General features: G+C 32.4%; 1 protein-coding gene across 4 annotated transcripts in view; it reads left to right on the forward strand.

The window, feature by feature from the left end:
• The window catches only part of CSMD3 (CUB and Sushi multiple domains 3), an 831,873-nt gene that overhangs the window by 427,240 nt on the left and 378,928 nt on the right, over positions 1 to 25,705 (forward strand). For all 4 annotated transcript variants that reach the window (XM_054692020.1, XM_054692021.1, XM_054692022.1 and 1 more), the window contains one exon: positions 8,148 to 8,260. In XM_054692020.1, coding sequence (XP_054547995.1) covers positions 8,148 to 8,260 — 113 coding nt within the window. The remainder of the gene's footprint in view (positions 1 to 8,147; positions 8,261 to 25,705) is intronic.

Genomic DNA, 25,705 nt, shown 5'->3' on the forward strand with positions numbered 1-25,705 from the left:
GAGTGTTGAGGAAAAATTTTGAGTACATTTGTTAGAGCTTTTAATCTTTTATTCTAGTATGATGGGAATGAATAACACAATGAAAATATATTGTGAACATTGCAATTATTCAGTCTGTAAATAAACATATATTAAATAGTAATTTTTTTAGGTTTATAGATAATAAGTTCAAAAAGAAGTATTAAAAACACATGAAAACTATATGAAGATCAACTGAGAACCTTTTGAGAATGATCTAAAACTTCTTCATTATGCAAAAATTCCCTTTACTGTCAGAGAGAGCAATGGAAAACAAAGTTATCCAAAACATATAGATTCTACAGTGTGAGTGTAAACTAAGGTCTTTGAGAGGATGTGAGTGGGAATTAGCAAGTCATTTGGCTTCATGAAAAGAAGAGCATTTTAATTGAAATACTCAGTGTTGAAAAAATCATCAAAAATAAAATCAACTACCAACCCAGTGAAACCTTTTCACAAAATGTAGAAAAGAATGAAGCTGTTTTGGGGCCTCCCTGGTGGCACAGGCGTTGAGGGCAGCACTGCGAAGCTGTCCACAGCCTCTGCATTGCGGTTTTGATCCCAGCCAGCCAGGGTGATAAGCACATGGCATGGCAGACCTCTCCTGTCTTGCCTGCTGCTCCCCTTAGCAGTGTATTTCAGTCAGTCTGCCTGTTCTGTTTCCCACTCTGTCTATGGTGGATCCTCTCACCTTCCCACACATCTGGCCTGTACCCCGGTTCTTGTATGTATGAATAAATAAATCTTAAAAAAAAAATCAGTTTTACTGTTGAGTTAGGATTAAACCATACTGAGATGCATATTGTAGGCAAGCCTCTAAAGACATTGCAGAAAGAGAAAACAATATTCATCCTGTTATATAGACGGGCAAATACAATCCATTACATACATGTTAATTATCCTTGTCAATAGAAAGAAATGAATTTCTGTCTTTTCACAAGCAGGAACTTACATCTTAGAGCCAAGCACCTAGCCTCTGACTTACAGAAAAAGAAACCATCTTTCTTCATGTTAACATTTTAAAGTAATGACTCCAAGTCCTCCAAGAAAAACATTCTTAGAGTAAAAACTGACAAAAGGCTTATTAGGTTTTAATAGTATTTACATACATCTGGAACAGAAAAAGCCATTGTTTATAATTTCAAATTTCTTAAAGGACATGCTAAAGAGAAGTGGGAGGCAAAGGGAGTTCTTCATTTTTGGTACCAGAGAAAATTAGAATTTCTATTTATTTGTATTTTTACTAATAACTTATTTCTGTACCCATTTTATAATAAAAGTATAATCTTCTAATTATCTCTATTGCTGTTGCTATTAATGCTTTCCTCTGAGCAATTTGAAGTCATCCTAATATATAGTAGGTCCACAGTAAAATGCAAGCAAAGTGATAGAATGCAATAGAATGAATAAAAAAAAATCAATAAAGTACTGGCCTTGGGAAAATAATCTTTTAATAATGCATTATGCCAATGGGGAATATTTAAAGCAAATACTTGATTAGTAATGATAAAAAATTATTTTTCATAATGTTAATTTTACAATATATTTTTGATGTCTATGTTTATTAAATCTCCAAAGATCATTAATAATCTTATTTTGTTATATATCCAATGGAGATAATTTATGTCTTATTTTTTAAAGGTTTATTTATTTATAAAAGCATTGGGGTATAGGCCAGAGGCATGGGAGAGTGAGAGAATTCACCAGAGACAGAGCAGGGAGCAGAACAGGCAGAAGGACCGAAAGCACTGCTAAGGGAAGCAGCAGGTGAGACAGGAGAGGTCTGTTGCACCATGTGGGAATTTCCTTGGCTGCCTGGGAATAGAACCGGCACTGCAGAGGCTGCGGACAGCTTCACAGTGCAGAGCTCAACCTGCTGCGCCACAGAGGAGGCCCTATGTCTTAAATTTAATCAAGTTACATTAGACATATCTTCTGAAGTCTTAATCTGTAAATGTCAGATTTTCTTTTCTCTCTTAATTAGATCTTTCACTTTTTAAAATTGTATCATTTCTATTGAGGTAACATTGTTTTGCAAAACTATTAATTAGATCTTTTCATCTTGTATCATCCTTCCAGTCAAACCAATTAATGTAATTTTGTGTGTGTATGTTAAATTTAAAGATTGAGTATTTAGATATGTATTACTTTTATTCTGGTTTTGTAAATAGCCAATAAGAAGATGGTCTCATTTTTATTCTGCCAATATTTGGATTTTTGGACTTATAAGTCCAGATCATGTCTATACTTGTCTAAATAATAAATATGCCAGACTAGTTAAACATTTAGGGAAGACTTTATTCAAGACTATGGAAATCGGAGTTAGAATTATTAAAATAGGTGCCAAAACTATTGAAATTGGACTAAAGATTATTGTGATACAGAAGAGAAATTTAATTCAGTTCTGCTGAAACAAAAGATGGGATGTTTTATAAGCACTGAAATTAGCATTGGCTAGTGCTAGAAAACTTTACAAGGATATTAGTTGGTTTGAATAAGGCACATGTGCTTACTAATAGTTGCTTATCAAATTTAGACTCCTGTAGTCCCATAGAGTGTAGGGTTAGGAGTGTTACTTTCTCTGATAATTACATTTCAAAGGAATGCCAATCGGGTCCATGAGAAAGACTTTCCCGGAGCCTATATTCATAAAGAATCCACTTTAAGTTTAGTTGAACTCAGGGAAATGTAAAGGTTGTTGGGGCCTCTGGACTGTCTGGAAATAGTGAGTATGATAAATATTACTGGTAGTGTAGAAAGAAAAAGTAGTATAAAAATAACGTATTTCTTTTCTGTTAAAATGTGATCTTAAAATAATTTAAGACAGCAAGGCAGTCCATGAACATCATGTTTTCTTAAAACCTTCTTTCAGTTGAGTTCAGGGCTATTATTAGTTGCTCTAGAAAATATAAGTTGCAAGCCCTTTATAGGAAACACTGTTTAGTCCTTCTCAAATGCTGCCTTCACTTGACAAGCATTGATCTACTGGGTTTCTGCTTTCATGTTGGGAACAATATGTGTGATCAAATGCACACAAAAGGGTCCCTCCAGCATAAGAATAGCTATCTCTTCTCTGGAACATTTTTAGGTAGACAGTGTCCCAGTCATTAGGGGTGGCAGACTTCTAGGGAGTCAATATAACGTTTTGTCTCAGGACATCAAGAGAAGGAAGAAACCTTTTGAAGCATTGAAAATGACTGAAAGAGGATTTAAATTGACCACCAAGCCTTCTCTGACCCAAATTCATAGGTCGGCCAAATAAATATAATTTCAAAGGGAAACGCATCACACCTTGTTGCAGGCATTTCTCTAATTTTTAACAAGGTTAGCAATAAAGGTCTTGGTAATTATAATCTAGTATATTGCTGAATCTTAGCAAATGAGTTTATCTTATGTGAATATATAAATATTTGCATAATTACTGGATGATAGTAGAAATAAGTTGATGTCCTCTCTGAGACTATGCTTTAGTGTCTTTAAGAAACTGCCTGAGCATTAGCATCTGAAGAGGGAGTCTTGAAACCATCAGTCATCATATATACTACAATTAGACATAATTTTTTACTGCAGGCATTAATTCTATTAAATAAAAATGCCATCAACAAAGCATGGTGGCACGTGCCTGTAGTCTCAAGACAGAAGGATCTCATGAGCCCATTGGTTCAAGGATGTAGTTAGTATGCTATGCCGATGAGATGTCCACACTGAGTCAATATAAATATGGTGTGCTCCTGGGAGTGGGGGACCACCATTTTGCCCAAGGAAGAGTGAACTTGCTTAGGTCACAAAATGTTGGTTAGAGAAAACTACCTATACCTACCCTGGGGGTGTTCTGTAAAGACTTCTGCTGAGGGCCTCCCCTGGTGGCACAGGTAATTGAGCACAGTGCTGTGAAGCTGTCTACAGCCTCTGCAGTGTGGATTTGATCCCCGGTGGCCGGCGAGAATCCCACATGGCACGGTTGACCCCTCCTGTCTTGCCCACTGCTCCCCTCAGTAGTGTATTTCAGTGATCTGCCTGTTCTGCTCCCTGCTATATCTCTGGTGAATCCTCTTACCCTCCCATGCATCTGGCCTGTGCTCTGGTTCTTGTATGTATGAATAAATAAATCTTTAAAAAAAAAAGAATTTGGTGGACAAAGTGTTAGCATTTTTAATATATTTGTGAATAAATTCACCTTTTAGGTAGATGCAGTAGTCTAGTGCCTTTAAAATCCCACTTTCACATAGATGGTAATGTTTTTTATTTTATTTTAATTTAGTATCAGAATGATTTTGTTAGAAAATTACTTTAGTTCCACATTTATTTTATCAATGTGCTTTTATCAATCTACGTGTGTATTTGCTTTTGTAAAGGACATTTTGATAATTAGGAAAATATGTTTATTGAATTAAATGTGAGGTTTCTGAGTTTGAAATTTACCCCATATCAATGGTGTTTTTTGTAGCTCTGTCAGCAATGCCATTGCTTTTAGAAGTTTTCATTCTGCTCTGCTTGAGTTCTATGAACTAATGATCTGAACAGTAAGTTGGACTGCCTCTAAGAAATCAGCCATCAATTTTTGATGAGATATTTTTCTTTGTTCTCAAAGTAGAAAGTCCTCTATCTTTCTAAATTTACTCTAGTTCATGACAGACATCAAACATGCATTTTGAGTGTATGTATACATACATATCTATGCATTTATATGTACCTGCACATGTATGTGAATTGCAACTCTTGTTATTGCTTGCATCAGCTTAATTCTATGTAAAACTAAGCTTCCAAAATTTCAGGTAGTCACCATAATATACAAAGTCTTAAGTCAGTCACTTCTATACTGAATACATGGCCTATCAGCAAATATTATTATATTAGGATTAGGAACAAGAATATCTGATAAACGTGGTCAGGTCCTCTGTCTTCTATTGTCATTATGCAGTCACAATTATCCATTTGATCAGACTCAAGTAAAAGATTCACAGGATTTAAAATATTATATCCCCCCAAACACAATATTAACACTGCATAATAATATGTGGTTCATAACTAGTATAATGGCATGCCCACAAACCTGAATCTGGGTACTAGACATTTGTAAAAATGCTGAAACAATAAGTAGGGTGTGGAAATAAGTCAGCTGACCAAAGGTAAAGACTTCAGTCTTTCAACAAGTATATCTATTGCTGTCAGAACATCCCAGTATTCCCAGTGACATAGCTTACAAAAGAAGAGAATATATATTATATATTTGGAGTAATCCCATTTTTTGCGTTAAATTCCAATAGTGGTTCCTTTATTTTTGTGACAAAGCAAGTGGAAAGCTTTTCAAGTTTCAGAATCCTCAAGACTAAATAGTAAATTTTAGTTCAAGTGCATCTTTAGATTCTACATAGCAAATCAGAGGATCTGACCATTTATCTTGTCAATGCTCAATTATATGTTTTGCCCACTCTGCAAAAACTCAAATGTGTGTCTAGAACATTTCACTATTACTAAACATTGTTTGAGTTATTTTTGTAAAAGGGCATTTCTTGTACAAGAAGAGCTAACACGTGGGCTTCAGTAATGTGGGGTCTTCAGCATCAAAAGAGGTATTAAATATAGTACCTCATTCAGGTAATATAACAATTTATCTTATGAGGCCTTTTACACTTAACTAAGGCCCGTTGGGGTGAGGGAAAATTGTAGCAAAGCTAACGTTTTGTTGCTGACATTGTCAGTAAACATCTAAATAATGAATACTTAAAGATATTTCTGGTGGTACAGCTTTCTCTATACTTAACTGTACGTGTCTAGAGAAATCTTGAAGAATCCTTTACCATCATACTGAATTCTCCCATGAGTAAATACAAACAAGAATTTAGATTTGTCCATAGGGGGGATGACAGGGAAGAAAGCAGAACAAAAATAATTGGAGTAAAGCTTTGCCGAGGGTATACCAAAGGTTAATAGTTCTGGTGTTAGGAACTATAGTCATTGATGAAGCAGTGAATTTACTTATTTATTTAATACCTTGTGTTTTTACAACCACCTTTATCATATTTACCTTCCTTATTTACTAGAAGTTTGGAATATTAAGTGTTAGTTCCTTTCCCCACACACACACACACCAATTCTTTAAAATCTGGCTTTATTCCTTCTAATTAAGCACTTAACAAAGGGTGTTTTCTGATATATGGCCATTACTTGTATTTTTTTGATAAAGTATTTGTATTGTTTCTACATCTCAAGTTTTACCATTGGCATTAGCCATGGGATCCAAAGTCACACATTGATTTGTGTCTGCTTGGAGTAATTCCCCAGCACAGTGATGTGACACTGCTTCTGCCTGCTAGATACATTTTCTTTCAGAAGGCACACAGTAACCAAATCGGATGTTTTTATTTTTCCAGTATTCCATAGACACTCCATATGTAGGATACTTTATGGTAGTCTTAATTTGCAAAGGTGTTCTCTCTCCAGTAGCTTTACAGGAGAGTCAAGGGAAAATAAGAAAATGTGTTCTCCAGCCAGAGTTCTGTCCATGTGGCTAACACAGTATAAAACTGAATCACAATACCAACAGCCTGCATCAATCTGTCACTAGATGGAAAGTGAGGAATTTCTGGGAAATTTCACAATAAGTATCTCCCATATCAGAAAAATAAAAGATAGTTTAGCCTGAGGAATAATCTTTCAAACTTATATTTCACCTCCTACCTCTGAAATTCCATTTTATTAATTGTCAACCATTTACCAAATACCTGCTAACCTTGTGAGTTTCCCAGATTCACTATTTCTGTGATTTCTGCATCCTCTGGAGTTTCTTTTCTCCAATCTCTCTTCCAAAGTCTTTTTGTTGTTGTTTTGTAATTTTCTCTTCATTTTAGATAAGACAGCGCCTTTCAACGTATCTTAAAGGGAGGTCTAATCTTTGTAAACTCCTTCAGCTTCTGTTTGTTGGGAAGGCTTTTATTTATCCCTCATATCTGAAGAAGAGTCTTTAGAATCTATTATTCTTGGCTGTCTTGGCTGGAAGTTTTATCTTTTAGGATTTTGAATACATCATTTCCTTCTCACTGTACCCATAGAATTTCCTTTTTTTAATGTATTCATATGTGTGTGTATATATATATATATACACACACAATTATATATATATATATAATTGCACACAGCTGATGATGTTTTATAGTTTGGATGACGGTCTAGTGAGCTGGGCATTTTGCTGCTGTGGGCATTTAAAGGGTATGGTCATCAGTGATGCCCTCTGCAGGTCTAGTTTATTGTTTAAAGCTTACATCTATGAAGGGGATCTTTATACCTTCTATTCTATGATGTAATTTTCTAGCAGTACTAGTGGTTCTAACAATAAAGTAGGTAAACACTTAGGAATTCCTTCTTTTAAAAGCATGTTTTTTAGTATATAATTTAAAGTTCCTATCAAGATGGGTTGTTTCAGCAATGATTCCATTATTTTTCCTCTTTATATTCTTAGCTGACTTTCCACCAAGGTCTTATTTGCTAATTTATCTTGCTCCTTTATATGACCCATGATCTTGCTTCAGCTATGTGACTGCCACATTATCATTGACAGAGGAAACTTGAAGTTATTTACCTCGATAAGGCTATACAATTGGGCATTACTGAATGAGACTGTTAATTCATAGATTCAGTGATAACATCAAATGCATCATGACATAACTAGCTGGATATCAGTATTGTAGCCTTAGCCATTTTATTTTTGCACAGTAACTTAGTATTTTCACAATTTTTTTTTAGAATAAAATTCTATTAAACTTGAAAGTTTAATATTAAATGGAATCCTGATATAAAAAAAAATTTCAATGTATCCTCTTTTTTTTCAGTATGATAAAAGCATGAGATTTTCTAATGTCTAAATTTAGTGTCTTGACTCAGGGATATAAAAGATCTAATATAATTAAACGCATGAAGTGGATACTTGTTTACAATAAACTTTGATCACTAACTTGCATCATTTATGTTCTCATACCAACACATAGTCTTGTAAGTGTATCTAACAGTTTTTTTTTATTTTTTTAATTTTTTCCTAGCTAGGAAAATGGAGAAACAAATCTGTCTCAAAATATTCTAACAGAGGGTGTTTTAATAACCTCTTTCTCTCTTCTTTGTCCATTTCCTTTTAGGCTCACTGGAAGCTTTGTGCCAGACTTGATAGTGAGCATGAGTAGCCAAATGTGGCTTCACCTTCAAACAGATGAAAGTGTTGGATCTGTTGGCTTCAAGGTTAACTACAAAGGTAATGTCGCTAAATGGAAAAGACATTTTCTTAATACCACCAGAGAATACTTTTAAATTCAAGTTTAATTGCAGCTACAAAATAAAAGTTTCCTAAACACAAGGAGGAATATATTTGGACAAAATACATTAAAATTTTTATTTTTAAACTAAAAATGTTGATTTCACCTTTTAGAGAAAATTAGAATTTTTACTGAAAATGTTTATTTTACATATCCTTTCTCTTTCCTCAATCCACTATTCTATCCATATGCTTTATTCACTGTAACTTCTAACCTTTCCCAGAACACACAACACAATTTTGCATAGCTTATGGAATTTACTTGGCAAAAAATATCTACTAATTATTAAAATCTTAACAGCAAAATCATTAATTTAAATTTTAAATTAATTTATCAAAGAATTCAGGACATCATATTTTTTGTCAATCCATCAATGATTCTCTTAAGTCAAATACATGTTCTTAGTATACAGATTATCAACCCTTATTAGATCATAGACCTAATTAACAAATGTGCTAATTTCCTTCTGCCCATCCTACTGTTGGTAGCAGTACAGGCTGATGATTAATAACATGTTTTTAACAAAATCTTTATTCAAAATTTTAAGAGAGAGGTGCAATCTACAAGAGATGAAGCAAACATTCTGTAATCATGAATAGCAATAACACATGATGAACCATGAATAAAGTCAAATATAGACAATGAATATATATATATATATATATAAATAAATATGTACAAAGTACATATTAAAATACAAGCTTGGTATTCTGATTGAAAAATATATAAATATTAATAATTTCAATTATAATTTATGATTTAAAAGATACAAATATAAAAGACCAACAAAACATGTTGCTTGAGTTTATTATTTCTGTTGTGCTAAAAATCAGTATTTTCCATGCTATCAATTAATAACAATTTTCAATCAAATTCTTTATTAAATACTGCCTTAACATTGCATTGTATCCGACACATTAAATGAATTCATTATGTCTGTGTCCAAGACACAGGACACACACATTTTATACTTTTAACTTGAGACAAAATCTATCATTATATTACAGTATTTCAGAAAATCTGAGCTATTTTAAAAAATAAAGCACATTAGCCTGATTATAACCTTAAATATATTCCTCCTCCATTTAAGTTTCTACATCTATTATCAGTAAATAAAACATAGTTCGCAAATTTAAAGAATGGTGAACTTTGAAAATATTTAAAGAATCTAAGACTTGATTATTTTCCTTTTTCTTATTTTCCCCCTTCAAAATGACTGAGTAAAACTGGCATCCTTATAGTCCTCTTGGTTTTATTATTTTCTTCATCCCATAAAGGTTACCTGTCAGAAAACCTATAGTCATTTAAACCTTAGAAACTATATTAATTAGTAATGCCAGTGCTTTGACAAAGAACACATTTATTAAAGTTCATGAACAGGTTAGAGCAGTAGCAGAGTTCTATAGATATTTACAAAGCTCACCTCTCCCCTACAATTCAAGAGCTGTAAGTACATTGTAAAATAGCAAAATTAAACATTATGTTGTTTTCTTTCTGTTCAGTTTTTAACAAAAGGAAATCAAAAATATTTCCTAAGGATCTGTGTATCTGCCAGCTACTGAAGTAGTTGGTGAATATAGGACAACCAGATAGATATTGTCTTTCTCCATAAGATCATAACAGTGACAACAAAATATACCCAATTATTCATACATAAACCATCCACAAAGAACAAACCAACCCAGGAGATTCTTATTTTTCTTCCTCTCTTTAGTATGGTCTCTTCCAATCTAACTTTCATACCACTAATAATGATCTTCCAGTGGTAAAAAGGTATTGTTACATACCTACTTAAAGTCTCCCCATAACATTTCTTTGCCTAAATTCTAAAACCTCCATAAGTCTTATATTCCAGTTTGCTTCACATTGTTTCTGTTTCTTTTCCCGCAGTCTTATCAAATTATAGCTAAGTCTCTGAACCCAGCAAGTTGTTTCACACCTCCCTTTCTCTGTACATTAAATAAATTCTACCTAAATGCCATTGTAATTTTAACTCAGCATCAAAGAACTCATTCTTCAAGATGAGGTTCAATTATTACTTCTTCTCTTAAGCCTTTCCTAACTTCACCCATTACCAAAGAACATTTCTTCTTTATAAACACTGTACCATATATACTATATAATGGAAATATGTATATTCATCTGATGTTTCCATTAGTATGTCCCTGATGTATAATTAAAGTGATTAATAAGTATTTGTTAAAAATTCTGAATAACATATTTAACTTATATTGGTAATGTAAAACAATTCCTCAAAAGTTAAATTTATCATATTTTTTTTTCTACTGAGAATATCATGTTTTTACATTCCACATAATCTAAACCTGAGCACAGAGTTAGAGCAGGGTTCATTTTGAGAAGTTTCAAATTTTGATGTGCAGATAGCTTCAGCAACTTCACCTACTAAAAATAATTTCCCTAATTACCATGCTCTCTGTTAAGTAATGTGTTGGTTCTAAATGGAACACCTGCTAAAAAACTTTCCAGATTTAATCTAAATGCATCTTCATTTTTTTGTAATCTGGAGATTTTGCATGCTATAACATTAAATGTAGATCCACCTGTAAAAAAAACATGCATTTTATTATACTTTATTTAAAAAATTTAAAGACAGTGACTGCAATATAGTTTGCTTTTCACAATATACTGTAGTTTTTAAATTGTTTCAAAACCATAATTTTAAAGAAAACAAGATTTTAAATGAAAGTTTCTGCTATAAACACATAATAGAAAAAGGTGAAAAGCTTGGTTGCTCTTGAAGACTGAGGATGGGAATGAGGGGGAATGGCCCCTAGGTCAGACTGTCCCTTCTCCTCTCCAAATATAGTAAGAAACCTGGTGCTCCAAAATCATCATAGTTTGAAAATGATTGTTCTAAAAGCCTACTGTTGACTAGGACACCAATTTTCTATCTGTGAATATAAAAGAATACATAATTGCCTCAATAAGTTGTCATTATGCTTAGAACTTCAGTCTCAATGTTCGCAACTATAAACAATTTTTTCCTGTGGAGTTTGGACAGTGCCTATCCTAAAATATATATATATATATATATATATATATATATATATATATATATATATAGCCCTTTATTAAAAGTGCACTTCATTCTTATTCAGATAAGATTCATTTCATGTATGTTATATATGTGGCAGTGTTATAATTGGGGTGGCACTTATTAGAAAATTACAGAAAACTCAACTAGTGTTATCTGAAAGGCAGGTGACTATTCTTACATGACTTGCCAGGTGAAAAAGACATGTGGATATTGGGTCGTTGTGTAAGATTCTCATTTGAGTCTGAGGTACATCATTTCATTCTCTTCACTTTTGTCTTTATCCAAAAAGTTGTAAAATTGTTATTGCCAATTATCTGTTACACAGGCTGAACTCCCCAAACCATATAAATTATACTGAGGAGAAAAAGTATATCTGTCTATTTCTTCTTTTGATACCAGTCACTTCACTATTTCAACATTTAGCACATTATTTTCTTAGAGATATATGGAAAACTTATTTTACCAAGTGTTTGGAGTTTCTACTCAATTCTATTTTGAGTTTCTGTTTGAAATTAGTATTGAAATCAAACACTTTGCTGTATCATCATTCTTTTAACTAGTCATTATATTGATAGCTTTCCTAATGCTGGGTCAAGCTATCATTACTATAATAAAAGCCTATATAACATAATAAATATTTAATACACTCTCCAATTCAATGTATGGATAAGTGTTTATATTTTTTGTATTTAATTAAATGTGTGAATTCTACTATAGTTTCTCTTAATGCTAGTTTCATGAAATTTGGGTTTTAAGATTATGACAATTTCATAGAAGGAATAAATAAGTTTGTCAATGCTTTAGAATAGTCTGAAAACTTAAGTTACATATCTTTGAAAGTAAGAAAGTACCTAAGTATAAAACCATTTGGATATTTTTACTTAAAGGTAAATACTTAGCAATTTTACTTTCTTTCCTATGGCTATATGTCTCTTCGAACTTCTTTGATTAATGTTGGTTATTTATATTTTGTTAAAAATTTTTCTCAGTTACAAATAATGATTTTCAGATATTGGTATTTGATATGTATTTTGTCTTTTTCTAAAATTTTTTATAATGATAGATATCCAGATAATTTATTTGTAGTTTATGTTAATTCCAAAAAGTATATATTTTCTCTTTTTTCCCCACATCTGCCTTTTTGCCTGCCAGCAATCCTACAGCTTTCTGCAAATACTTGAACTGTTTTAGGCTTTATGAACCTTATCTCTTCTAATTCTATAGGGCTTAAGTTTAGGCTGAACTAATCAGAATTGCCTACAAACGATATGGCTATCAGTTCAGGAGATGGGACAATGGACATGAATTGTGGTTGAAAGAAAATCTTTTTTTTTTTTTTTTTGAGGTTGTAAACTCTAAGGGTCATTTAACTTGGTGCTACAGGAAGCCAACTTTTGTTATCTCTTGTCAGTAACTAACCAACAGAGAACAAGGCAGAAGCAATATGTGGAAGGAATGAAAAACAATATCATGGGCATAATTGAAACTAAAACCTTGAGGTGAACACTACTCCTTGATTTTCCAATTATGTAAGATTGTATACTTCTTGTTTAAGCCATAGTGAGTTCAGTTTCTGTCACTTATAACTCAATGAGTCCTGATCAACATACTTGTCATCTCTTTGTTATTTAACACTTTCAATATAGGGAAAAAATAGGAAGTCTTACTTATAATTCAATGTTTAAAAATTGAAATATATTTCTATCTTTATTTCAAGGATTTATTAGCATGGAAAAATACTATGGAAGAGTCCAAGGGAGAGTTTGTACTCTTAGAAAGATATGCTTATATTTTCATACTAGTCAATACTTTTATTTTCAAGAGAGAAAATGTTAGTTCTCTAATTACATTGTACTAATAGTATATATCCACAGTGGGCTACTACTTTATTAAGTTTATCAGCTGTGCCTTAATGCCATTATATATGAACCAACTTTTGGCTCCAGTTTGTATTATGCTCAAATCATGCCTTGAGATTGAATGGTGTGTTTTGAAAGTTGAATAAATTTCTTGGTTCTTACATGGTGAATTATGGCACCAAAACATAATCTTGCTTAGTTTTTATCACTGAAATAATATTGTAGGGCTAATGAAAAATTTTGTGTAAAATGTTTTTTTTATTATTTTTTTCTGCTTAAGTGTTCAGAAAATTGACCCACATATATGTAGTTAATTGATTTTTAACACAAGTGCTAAGGAATACAGTTAGGGAAAGCATATCCCTCTTCATATAAATACTCCTTAAACAAGTGTATAGCTCTAAGCTGATAAAAAAGCAAAACAACCTAACCCTTATCTCATACAAGTTACAGCAATTAACTTAGAATGGGTTATGACCTAAACAAAAGTGCTAAAGATATATGATTTTCACCATTAATATTTTTATAGAGTGGAGAAATGACATCTGGCAAAAGAGTTAATTATGTGTATACTTTTTGTGTCCTCTTAATACATTTAAACAGAGCTCCTGCTCAGTTCATCATTGTACCATGAAAGTATATACCACAATTCAAATGAATAGTCCAATAAATACAACAACCTGTAATCTGAAAGAGTTCATTGAAATTAATGTGAAACCAAATGTCTTTCAATATTAGGCAATTACTATATTATTAAAAATTGACTCTCATTTTTAAAGTATGCTTTAAAGCAGAAAACTAATACTGAATGAATAATGAAGATATTTCAAAACTTTGCTTGAAATTTATAAATGCTCCCAATTATTACATTTATTTCTTAGTTTTCTAGAAAACTAAGCTTGACCAAATCAAACATGGAGAAATATTTTAGTGATTAAAATAGAATCCAGCCAACACTGAGTAGAATTTCTTGAAACTCAGTAATAAGGAAATGAACAACTCAGTTAAAAAATGGAAAAAAATAATGAACAGAGACCTCAAAGGAGACATGCAGTTGGTCAATAAACATATGAAAAGGTGTTCAGCATCATGTTACTGGGGAACTGAAAATTAAAGCAACAATGAGATATACCTTTTTTAATGACAAATATCCAAAGCACTGACAGCACCACATGCTATTAAGATTATGTTCCAGAGAACTCTCATTCCTGCTGGGGATGCAAAATGGCACAGCCATTTTGGAATATAGATGGAAATTTCTTACAAAACAAAGAATATTCTTACAATATGACACAGGAAACTTACTGCTTAGTAAAAACATCTATCCACCTAAATGCTACACATGAAAACTGTAATAGCTTTATTCATAATTATAAGAACTAGCAGCAACCAACATGTTATTCAACAGGTGAATGGATAAATAAATTCTAGTATACCTAATAATGGAAAATAATTCAGTGCTAAAAAAGAGTAAGTTATCCCGTCATGAAAACACAGGCAGGAAACTAAAATACATGCTCCCAAGTGAAGAAGCAAACCTAAAAAGGCTAAAAAATAACTTCATGTCCAACTATATAGCATTTTGGAAAAGCAAAAAATGATTGTAACGGTAAAACAGATCAGTTGTTACCAGGAGTTAGCAGTGGAGGGAGGAATAAATAGGCAGGGTACAGAGATTTTTAGGACAAGAAATGTAATCTTTGATAACTACAATGGTGTACATTTATCAAAACTCACATAATATACAATCCCAATGGTGAACCCTAATGTAAACTATAGACTTTGGACGGTGATGGTTGAAACAAATGTACCTCTGTGATGCTGTACGTCAATAGTGAAGGTGGCTGTGTGTGTGTGTGTGTGTGTGTGTGTTTATGAGTATGTGATGGCTGTGAGTATATTGGAATTCTCTTTTCTTTCTCTTAATTTGCTGTCAGCCTAAATTTTATTAGTTAAAAAAGTATAAACATTTTTAAAAATACAACACAATAGTGTAATCAGCGAGGTCTAGAAGTAATTGTAAAATGGTGGTATTTTGTATCAATGGAGTCATTTGAAATTTCAGGTCGTTGCTTCCACTGTTCTGTTTAATACAGTTTTCTGATTTATTCCACCACTCAATCTCCATGCCTGCTTTTCAGACTAGGAAAAAAAAAATATGTAACAACTTTCTGAGGGCATCAGTAAACAGCATATTCTGGCCAATACTCTCAACTGTCACTCATACTGATGGTAGCTTTCCCAGCATTTCAGACTACATTAAGTTTATTTCAGAGGAAAAACTTTTACTTAAATTGACTTGCAAAAACCACTCAAAATAATAATATTTTCTGCTCAATATACCCCTGGTAGCAATAAGAAGAAGGACTTCTCTATGTCTTTTAAAATCAGTTGTGAAACCAAGTACATGGTCAGCAAATTGGGGCTTTTTCAGAGCAGTTCCTCAAATAGAAGAAAATCTCTCCCTTTGAAAACTAATGAATACTTTGATTAAATTATATTTTTATATATTTAGTTTGCATTTTTGGATTAATAATGTCGGTATATGTGGGCAGTTTTTATGGTTCATAAATAGCATCATCAAGAACTAAAAATTATGAAGCACCCATTGGTATATGAAGCTACAATAAGTGGACATCCTAAACAGGGTGAAATGACTCATACAAATACAAAAATTCAAGCAACACATACACTAAAACAGAGTATAGAACAGAGAATTACATTGGCAGTCAATATCTGCTTACACTAGCTTTTTTTTTTTTTCCTGTTCATGGTTTGTGTGCTGTGAAATTATGTGGGAAGGAAAATCTCATTTTGCTTCTACTTAAGGAAAGAAGTTGACAAAACCTGGAAAAGTGTTCTGAATTTTTACTCATGTTTAAAAGACTATGTGATCATGATATTGGCATAGCTTTTATTTAGGGTACAACATCTCCAAATTTTGGTCAGAAAAGAAATATAAGCATTTGAAAATCTGGTTCTTTGAGTTTGAAGAAGAAAATGAAATATACATTTCATTAAATAGAATTGAATATACAAAGCCAACCACATGCTAAATCATTGGAGCCAAAACTACAGTTATGTTTAAGGGGTGCTTTGATAAAATTGATTGGAAGGTCAGTAAAAATATAGGATGATTTTTGAATTCAGTCAAATTGCAATCTTACCACCAGCCTTTACACCAATGAATCAACTGAAAGTCTTTACCCAAGGTATAATTCTCATACAGCCATGATATAAAGTTAACAAAGGTTTCTGAGGGAAATGTAATGAGACAACATAATATTCATCATTTTAGAATTGAAACATAATTTAAAATTAGTTTAGATGTATGTTAACATTCAGGAATGTGTAGTGGGATATTTGGTCAAGCTCAGGGTGCTCACAATGTGTTTTAAGCAATGTGAGCATTGTGAGCTCACATTGCTCACAATGTGTTTTAAGGAAATTTTATTTCCTCTTTAGAGAGCAAGGTCCAACAAATACACAGATATTCATGTTCACCCATGGACAGCACTCCTAGAGGAGAGTCCTCACTTCTGTCTTTTTTTTTAATGGTGTCATTCATGGTGGTGCCAGTAGAGGTAAAAAAAAAAAAAAAAAAGGTTGACTTGTTTTTCTTATTTCTTTGGTATTCTTCTTCTTTTTTTTTTTTTTTTTTTTTTTTTTTTTCATTATTTCCTACACTTTTTCATTTCCAGAGGGTACTACTGTTCCACTATATATGTGTATCTTTCTCATGATTAATGTTCTCTCAGGCTGCTACTTCTAGTCCCACATACTTTAAATCCCCTCAATTTAATCGGTACTGGGAACTACCAAGCTGCATTACCGTTTGGTATTTTAACCCAAACTGCTTGACTTTCTTTTTCTGGGGGTGATTTTGCCTGTCCTTCTGTCATATGCTCTGTGCCTTTTCACTCTGTTTTCATACATCTTCGTAAACTTCCTTGCCTATGCTCTAGATTCACAGTCATCCAAGTGGGCTCTGTAGAACTTTTCCCCTTCTATTTACAGACTAAATATATAAGATATACTATTTTAAGGGCATATATCATGGATGGTTTTATTTTTATTCTTGGTTATTCATGGTTTTTAGGGACATTTTTGGGGAGATTCAGAATCAAGTAGCTGTCATTTTTCTCTAGATATAATCATAACTTCTTGATATGTAAACTCAAAACAGATCATACAGTTCATCAGATAAAAAGCAGTGGTTTGCAGGTGCAAAATGGGAGGCCAAAGAAAGTCAATAAATTAGTCAGTAAAAGGCTGTTTTTGGTAGGATATAATGAATTTTAGATTTCCTTCCTCTGACCTCCAGTCTTTTCCCAATACAATCTTCTCCTTCTAAAAATTAAATGCAAATCAGTACTTTTGGTTTATGAAATGATTTCAAAAATAATGCTCAAGATCATAATTGAGTAATAAAATAGTGATGGATAATTTGGACCTGATTAGGTGAATGTTTTTAGTACAATTTACAATGAGTGAGTAAGGCAATACAGGTATTAAACCTGAAATAAGGTCTACTTGAAGGGAATGAGTTTATTTTTTTGCAACAGAAATATGTTGAGAATTGAAAGGCAGATTGCTTTATATTGCAGTAACACTTGTGATAATTTAAAAATTACAATTGTGCTTCTGTGCTAAGTTATTGATAAAACTGTCTTACTCACATTGCTGTTTTAAATATAGAAATCTCTTCTGATGGAAACCTAATTTAATTTTGATTTATTGTTGTATTCAGTTGAACATAAGAATAATATATTTAAAATATTGTGCATTGATCATGTATGTCAGTATCACATATTTTCTTTATTTTTTCAGATTATCATCATCTGTAGAAGGTTGAAAATGCCAATTTCATGTAAACTAAAATAAAATGATGTATATGTATGTTTATATATTTGTATTCAACTTTTCTTTAAATGACTTTTCGGCTAGTGTGAGAAATGACATGCATTTTTTTTTTATATAATTTTAAATCTAACCAGAAGAAAAATATTTTATTTACTGTGAAAAAGTCAGACGGGGATTCAATAAAAGACAACATAATATCTTATTAAATGAAATTTCATCTAAAATTATAATTTCTGAAAAGCAACTCAATGAAAATATTATCCAATTATGTTTAGTGGATATTCTAAACATGGAATACAGAATAAAAGCTCTCAAATATGATACCCAAATCTTTCTTAATATTTCCATCCATAGAATTCATAAAATTTAAAAGTTTGCACCATTTTTAATTGAAAATGAAGCATTTAAGCTTTGAAATATAATAGCCTTTTGAACTTCTTGAAAAGTAGCTAATATCAAGATATTTCCATGAAATAATAAAACTATTTTTGTGACCTTCATAGGGTCTGAAAGCACCACAGTAGGAGATGAGGTCACATAGTAAGTGGCAAAAGTGGAGGGAGCCCTAGTTAAGTCTTAATAGGTCTTTAACTATGCCCAGAATTGGGAATTCATTGAATTTTGAGCAGAAGAAAATTCATGTATTTTCTATGGGTCAATGTGTCTGATGTGTTGAGAAACCATCTTAAGAAGGCAAACACTAGAACAGGGAAAATAGTTAAGGGATTATTCGAAGAGTCCAGGTGAGAAGTGATTGCAGATTGCAACTAGGCAGTAACTGTGAGAAGGTTCAAGCACAAAAGTCAAAATTTTGTTTTATATAAAAGTTTGAGTTGCTAACTAATATCCAACTAGGCATATGGAGTAAGTTGTTGGGTATATGAGTCTATACCTTAGAGTAGAAGTTGCCATAGATGATCTACTGTGTCAAACAATACTGAGAAATCAAGAAAATTGAAACTGAAAATTGATCATTGACTTGGCAGAATGGGTTATTTCAACAAAGCATGACTGGAATGGCTTTATGAGTTGTTGGTAAAAGAGGAATAGGATTTAGAAGCAGTAGATACGGAAAACTGCAAAAGGGTAGCAGATAGAGGTGGTGGCAGAAAATAAGTTTTTAAGTGTTTGTTTTTATGTGGAAGATTCAGCAAATTCTCATGCTGATTGTGAATAATCTAGTATAGTGATATAGACACAAGGTACTGGTACATAAATGATGTGAAAATCTACCAAGAGATAGTTTGTGCCACAATGTAAGTCGATGCATCACTTCTTTCTTGACAAACACTTAACAATGAAAAAAATATGAAAAAAAAATGTTGAATTAACCAATATGTTTAAGGACATAATGATTTACATTTGGAGAGAGTCCTTATTATTTTTAATCATATTAGTAACAGATATTTAGTGTACTTTACTTTTAGTAACAACAGAGTAGTAGAAGGAAGAAAATTGTTGAAGCAGTTAAAAAAAAGGACAGGTATAGAAAATGCAAACAGCTTTGTTTTGTTGCTATCCTTGAGGACAACTGTATTGTTTGCTGGTTTTACCTCTCTGTCCACACTCAGGTTCTGTGTCATTTGTTGCCTCACAGGATCAATACTGATGCATTTATCAAACCATTATTAATGACTTCTAGGTATCAGACTCTGCTGTTTAGATAGATAGATTTACATATTTAGATTACATAGATGGATAGATTAGATAGGTAGGTGGATAGGTAGATACTTAAGTAATTGTTGTTCAATTTTTGACATGCCTAATTTGATATACTATTCCATGTCTTATTCTGTTTCCTTTGATTTATTGCCCTATTTATGTTGACTCACACTGATTATATGACTTTCTGCTCCCAAAATTAACCTTCTGCAGGCAGCCCAAAGTCAGATTATTATAGTTTCATTTCTAAGACTTTGTTGTGTTTTGCGGGGATTGTTACAAGCTTGTAAATTGTTAGAAGCTTAATTTTTTCCTACAATTTCCTGTCCCATTCTTTGTTCATGTACAACTTCATAATCTTTGCTTTTCTCCAACTTTTTCCTGCATATTTTTATATCTCTATTTTTACTTAAGAATCCCAAAGTTTTCATTAGCAAGCAAATGAACAAAGGTCATACTTCCATTTATTGTACAATCCTGTGTGGTAGGCCTTAATTAAGCATGTTATTCCTGACCTCCCTTAGTCTTGACAAAAGACTTACAAGATAAGGCATTATTTACATTCTGTAGTTGTTTTAAAGGTTCACTATGTTGCCCAAGGTCACACATCTAGAAAGTAGTTGAGCTGTGATGTAAACCTTCCAGTTCTAAGTCCATAGTTCTTAACAACTGCAGTTTGCTGTGCCATTGGAAAGACTGATCTCCCAGTTAGAGCTGAAGTTCTGTCTCTCTGGTGCTGCTTATCCTTTTCCATTAAGTTGTTCTCTGACCATAGCAAAGTGGCCTACTATCAAAGGAAATCATCCTTTCTATGCCTGGGGCCATGAAGAACAGCAAAAATGCTTTTTCAGGGTTTTGCTTTTACCATTTATTATCTACTGTATAATAGTTTCATCACTAGCAATAAGATGCTGATTTTTGAAACTTGGCAGCACAGCACTCATTAGTAAATTTTCTAAGGTACAAGTTGCTGAGATATCTTTATATACAGCAGCAACTTGTTGAGATATATATATCATTATCAAATATACATAATATATATTTTATTATCAAAATATAACATATACTTACCAATTCTGAGTTCCTGGAAGATGTGAAAAGAAAGAAATAAGTAGGCAGCATTAATGTGAAATTGTTTTTGATCCTGGACCTAGAGAGAGGCCTCTGTTCTACTCCAAGTGTAATGCTTCATCTGACTTTGCAACTTCTGACCAAAATAAAGCACATGAATGGATGGATGGATGAATGGATGGATGGAAGGATGGATGCACAAATGACTATGAAAAATTTTTGAGCTAAATACACTTAGTCTCCAATTTTACTATTGACCATAAATATGGTAAAAATGGAATGTTAAGGAAATATTTGAAATATATTTATTTAAGAGAAAGATAAAAAATATATTTGATCACTTTTAATCAAAGCATTAAGCTCATGAATTTTTGAGGAAAGGTAACTTTCCTTGGTTTAGAAACCTACTCTTTGAAATACTGTATCTTTGCCTTATTCTTATTATCGTATTTTCTACTAAACATTCAAGAAAAATCTGCATTTTGATTTTATATAACATCATGAATGGGGAAGCTTTTAATTTTTGCTTATAAATGAAAATGTTGTTTTTACCTTCATTCAATAATTCCTTTAAATCTTTCCTAGTAAGTAAATATAGCAATGGAAGTCATTGATATATTTCTTTTTTTTTTTTCTTTAAAGATTTATTTTTATTTATTTATGTGTACAAGAGCTGGGATATAGGCCAGAGGTGCAGGGGGTGAGAGGATTCATCAGAGACAGAGTGGAGAGCAGAACAGGCAGATCTACTGAAATATACTAATGAGGGGAGCAGTGGGTGAGACAGGAGAGATCTGCTGCTCCATGTGGGTCAGCTCCCTGGCCAGTGATCAAACTCATGCCTCAGTGGCTGGCGATAGACAATGCTGAGACTTTAACCTCTCTGCCACCAGGGAGGAACCCCTGGATATATTTCTGAAATAAACTTTTTTCACATTAAAACTTCTTTTTCTAAATTCATTTCAGTGACATAGAACTTGTTGAAATGTTCCTTGTATTCTCTTAGAAGTGGTTCTTTTTAAAAGCCATGTTAAAAAAAAAAAGTTAGATGTTATGTTGAACCACTTACAAGTTCATTCTGAAGATAGAAAAGATTTAAATCTTTAGGGAAATTCAGTATTTTCAGCTGCATATAAATTAGAAGGAAAAGTCTTAATTGGAATTTTCTAAATTATGGCACTGCTAGCAACATTTTAAAAAGCTAAAGAATTTCATGTATTACTGAGAAAAAAATCAGAGAAGCATCTAGGCTTCCTTTCCTGTCCAGAGTCCAATGTATATTGCTGAAGCAGATTGAAAGTGATATAGTTACCACATGAAAATCTATTTTTCTCTGTATCCACAACTATATTCCTATTATTTGACAAAGCTAAGTGACTAACAGCAAATATTTCCATTTTATTGTAACACAAAATAATTAATATATTAATGCAGTTTATATGAAATAATGGAGAGTTAAGGTCCAAACCTAGCATATGGTAACATATAGCAATATATTAACATATTAATAATATATTAACAGTTTTCTTGAACTAACAATTTGAAATAAAGATACTTATTTTTCATTCAGGGCACATTATTTTAGCACCTGTTTGTCATAGATGACACTGTTGTTATTACTATTTGTATAAAATGTGCTATTAAAATGTCTAATAAATTTTATAGTATTACTAAAACATTAGGGCAGTGAAAAAGGGAGAACATTTTATTGCTAATTTTACTGAACATTTTTGATAGGCTTTTCCCCTGTATCTATATCCTGCATCTCTTAAGCTCTATATCATAGTGTTAATATATTCATGAAGTTATATCACAAATCTTTAAGCTTAACATGTTCAAATCAAATGCTTTATTATATTTTTACTAAAACTGTTTTCATATTTTTCCTCTAAGTATGACCCCACCATATACTGTTACCTATTCTAGAAACATTAGAATCATCTTCTTTTTTACCTCTCAACTATTATTTTCTCAGTTATGTACTGAAGTGATCTCTTGTTTAAGAAAGACTCACTGGAGTCTTCTGACTGTTCTTTTAATCCCATGCCTTATCCAGTCAAAATTTATCTTTATAAAGAATGAATTTTATCAGGAAATCCCCCACTTTATTAATACAAAAGGCCAAAAGCCAACCAACCATTTAATAACAACAAAAAATTTAATACATTTCTGTGGTTTCATACATACAATAAAGTATAAACTTACCAGTATGCTATAGTGTATACTTTATAATTTGCTTATTACTAACCTTCAGTGTGTTTACAAGGAAAGTGGGGGCCTCCCTGGTGGCTCAGGGGGTTGGGCACAGTGCTGTGAAACTGTCCACAACCTATGCAGCACAGGTTCGATTCCCTGAGGCCAGGGAGATTCCCACAAGGCACGGCAGACCTCTCCTGTCTCTGCTGCTGCTCCCTTCAGCAGTGTTTTTGGTCTGTCTGCCTGTTCTGCTCCCTCCTCTGTCTCTGGTGAGTCCTCTCACCCTCCCGCTCCTCTGACCTGTACCCCAGTTCTTGTATAAATAAATAAATCTTAAAAAATTATGAATAAATACAAGGAAAGTGGAAAATAACCCTGAATCTGGCAATTTGATTACAAAACAGTCAAATCAAAGCTCCGATAAGTATTATCTAACTGCATATAGTTCAAGACATTGATAGTACACGTTTGTAGCCCCCTGCACATTTAGCATAATACTATGGAAGAACAGCTATTTGATACTGGGTATTTGAAATGGCTATCTCATTCAGCATCCTTTATATATGACTATATGAAAACTTGGTGAAGTAAAATAATTTGTCCAAATTAATTAAAATACCAGAAGTAGGGACTCCCTGGTGGCGCAGCGGTTGAGCGCTGGGTTGCGAAGCTGCCCGCGGCCTCCACGGCGCTGGTTCGATCCCCGGCTGCTCCCCGGCCACCGGAGGAGGGTCCCACATGGTGCACAGACCTCTCCTGCCGCCCTCTGCTCCCCTCAGCAGTGTACTTTGGTCCTTCTGCCTGCTCTGCTCCCCGCTCTTGCTCTGGTGAATTTTCTCACCCTCCCGCGCTTCTGACTGTACCCAGTGCATGTATAAACAAAACAAACAAACAAATAAATAAATAAATAAAACCATGCCTCTATAAAAAAAAATAAATTAAAAAAATAAATTAAAAAAAAGATTTATAAAAAAAAAAAATACCAGAAGTAGAACTTGAGTCTATTTACTCATGATAATGTATCTGCTGCCTCTTTTTTATAAAGATGATGTAATAAAATATTGTTAACAAAACTTAATAAAGTTATTCATAGTTTAGAAATAAACATCATGATCATAAACACGAGAATGCCATCTGGTGGTAACTTATACAAGGCAGCTGTACAAATGACCTGTACTGCTAATAGGAAGTATATCACAAGGTTGGGGTTGATAATATAACTTTTCAAGCATAATATCATACTAAAGGTCAATAATTTATAAATGCACTATTATTCATAGTTTAGAACTAAATCATTCATCCTTTAAGATATTTGGCCTGCAGTTACTTAGAGTTTCACTAGCAATACAATAGAGCCAATCTCCATTATTACTCACATTATATACATACACACATGCATATATAGAAAATTATATATTAGTATAATTGCACCTATATACAAGTAGGTAAATAAACTGGGGTATAAAATATTTCACCAGTAGAAATATATAATTAAAACTTTTTCTATATAATGATTATAAACGTGAATTAAATAAAGAAAAAGGATCTTTTTTTGTAAGTAGTATAGTGACTTCCTAAGTTGCTTTGATACAAAATTTCAAAAATCAGAATTCTGACAGATATCAATGTCTTAATTTATACTTGCCTATGATAAAAAAGATGTCAGATTTATCATGAAAAAATATTTCTGTAGAGATTTTATCTTTGGCATATATTTTGTATTTTACTTAGGTTCCAATATGCTGTGTGATTTACCCAGAGAGTGAAAGAATAAGGGGTAAAAAGACTTGATTGGTTAAGAAAATTAAAATACTCATGTATATATATGTAACCATGTACTTGTTTATATGGTCCACAACATATTTATAATGCTGATGTTAATTGTATTTCAAGCCAAATTAGAAACTATTTATTTAAGAATTCTGTTGGTCGTCTCCTCTTTTATTTGGGTGATTGAGGAATTTCTATTCAGGAACATATTTAATGAGAAATAAATGAAACTATGGCATGGTCTCACCAGTAAGTAAATTTCCAGTTGACTCCATGTTAAGTAAATACATTAGAAAAATCGACAAGGTAATTTGAAGGTGTCCCATAGTAAATTGAAATGAAGATTGCATCTGCTTCTTTAAAAAAAGATATGGGCAACCTCTTAATTAGTCCTCACATTTTTCTTATGAACTTTTTTGTATTAGCAAAGTCCATTTGCAAAGGGCAAAACTCTGGGAAGTGTTTGAATAACTGCAGTCTTCACAAAGAAGAATATTGTCTTGTTCTGTAATTTAAAAAGAAGAGATTTTTCCAGTAACTGTACTTTTAGTAATATCTCATAAGACTTTTAAATCAAACCCAGAACATGTCTTGGAGATCTGCTGAGCAGTTCCCATAAAAGAGCAGCTTAGCTGTTGGTGTTTAAGCTAGAGATTAATGCTAGAGATTTGGAAGAAAATACAACTACAGAAATGTAAAAAACAAACAAACAAACAAAAAAAAAAACCTTACTTACATATTGATTTTAATACTATTAAAATTCAAGGAGAAATGTAACAACAAAAAATATTTTATTTGTATAATACCTTCCTTGTCCTCAGAACAATACAAATGCACTGTTAGTTTAATCAATTTTCATTTTCATTAGCAAATATTTAATAACCTTTGTTTTATGCATGCTGTAC

Source organism: Talpa occidentalis, unplaced genomic scaffold (assembly GCF_014898055.3).
Source record: "Talpa occidentalis isolate TD23 unplaced genomic scaffold, MPIMG_talOcc4v2.1, whole genome shotgun sequence".
NCBI lineage: Eukaryota > Metazoa > Chordata > Mammalia > Eulipotyphla > Talpidae > Talpa > Talpa occidentalis.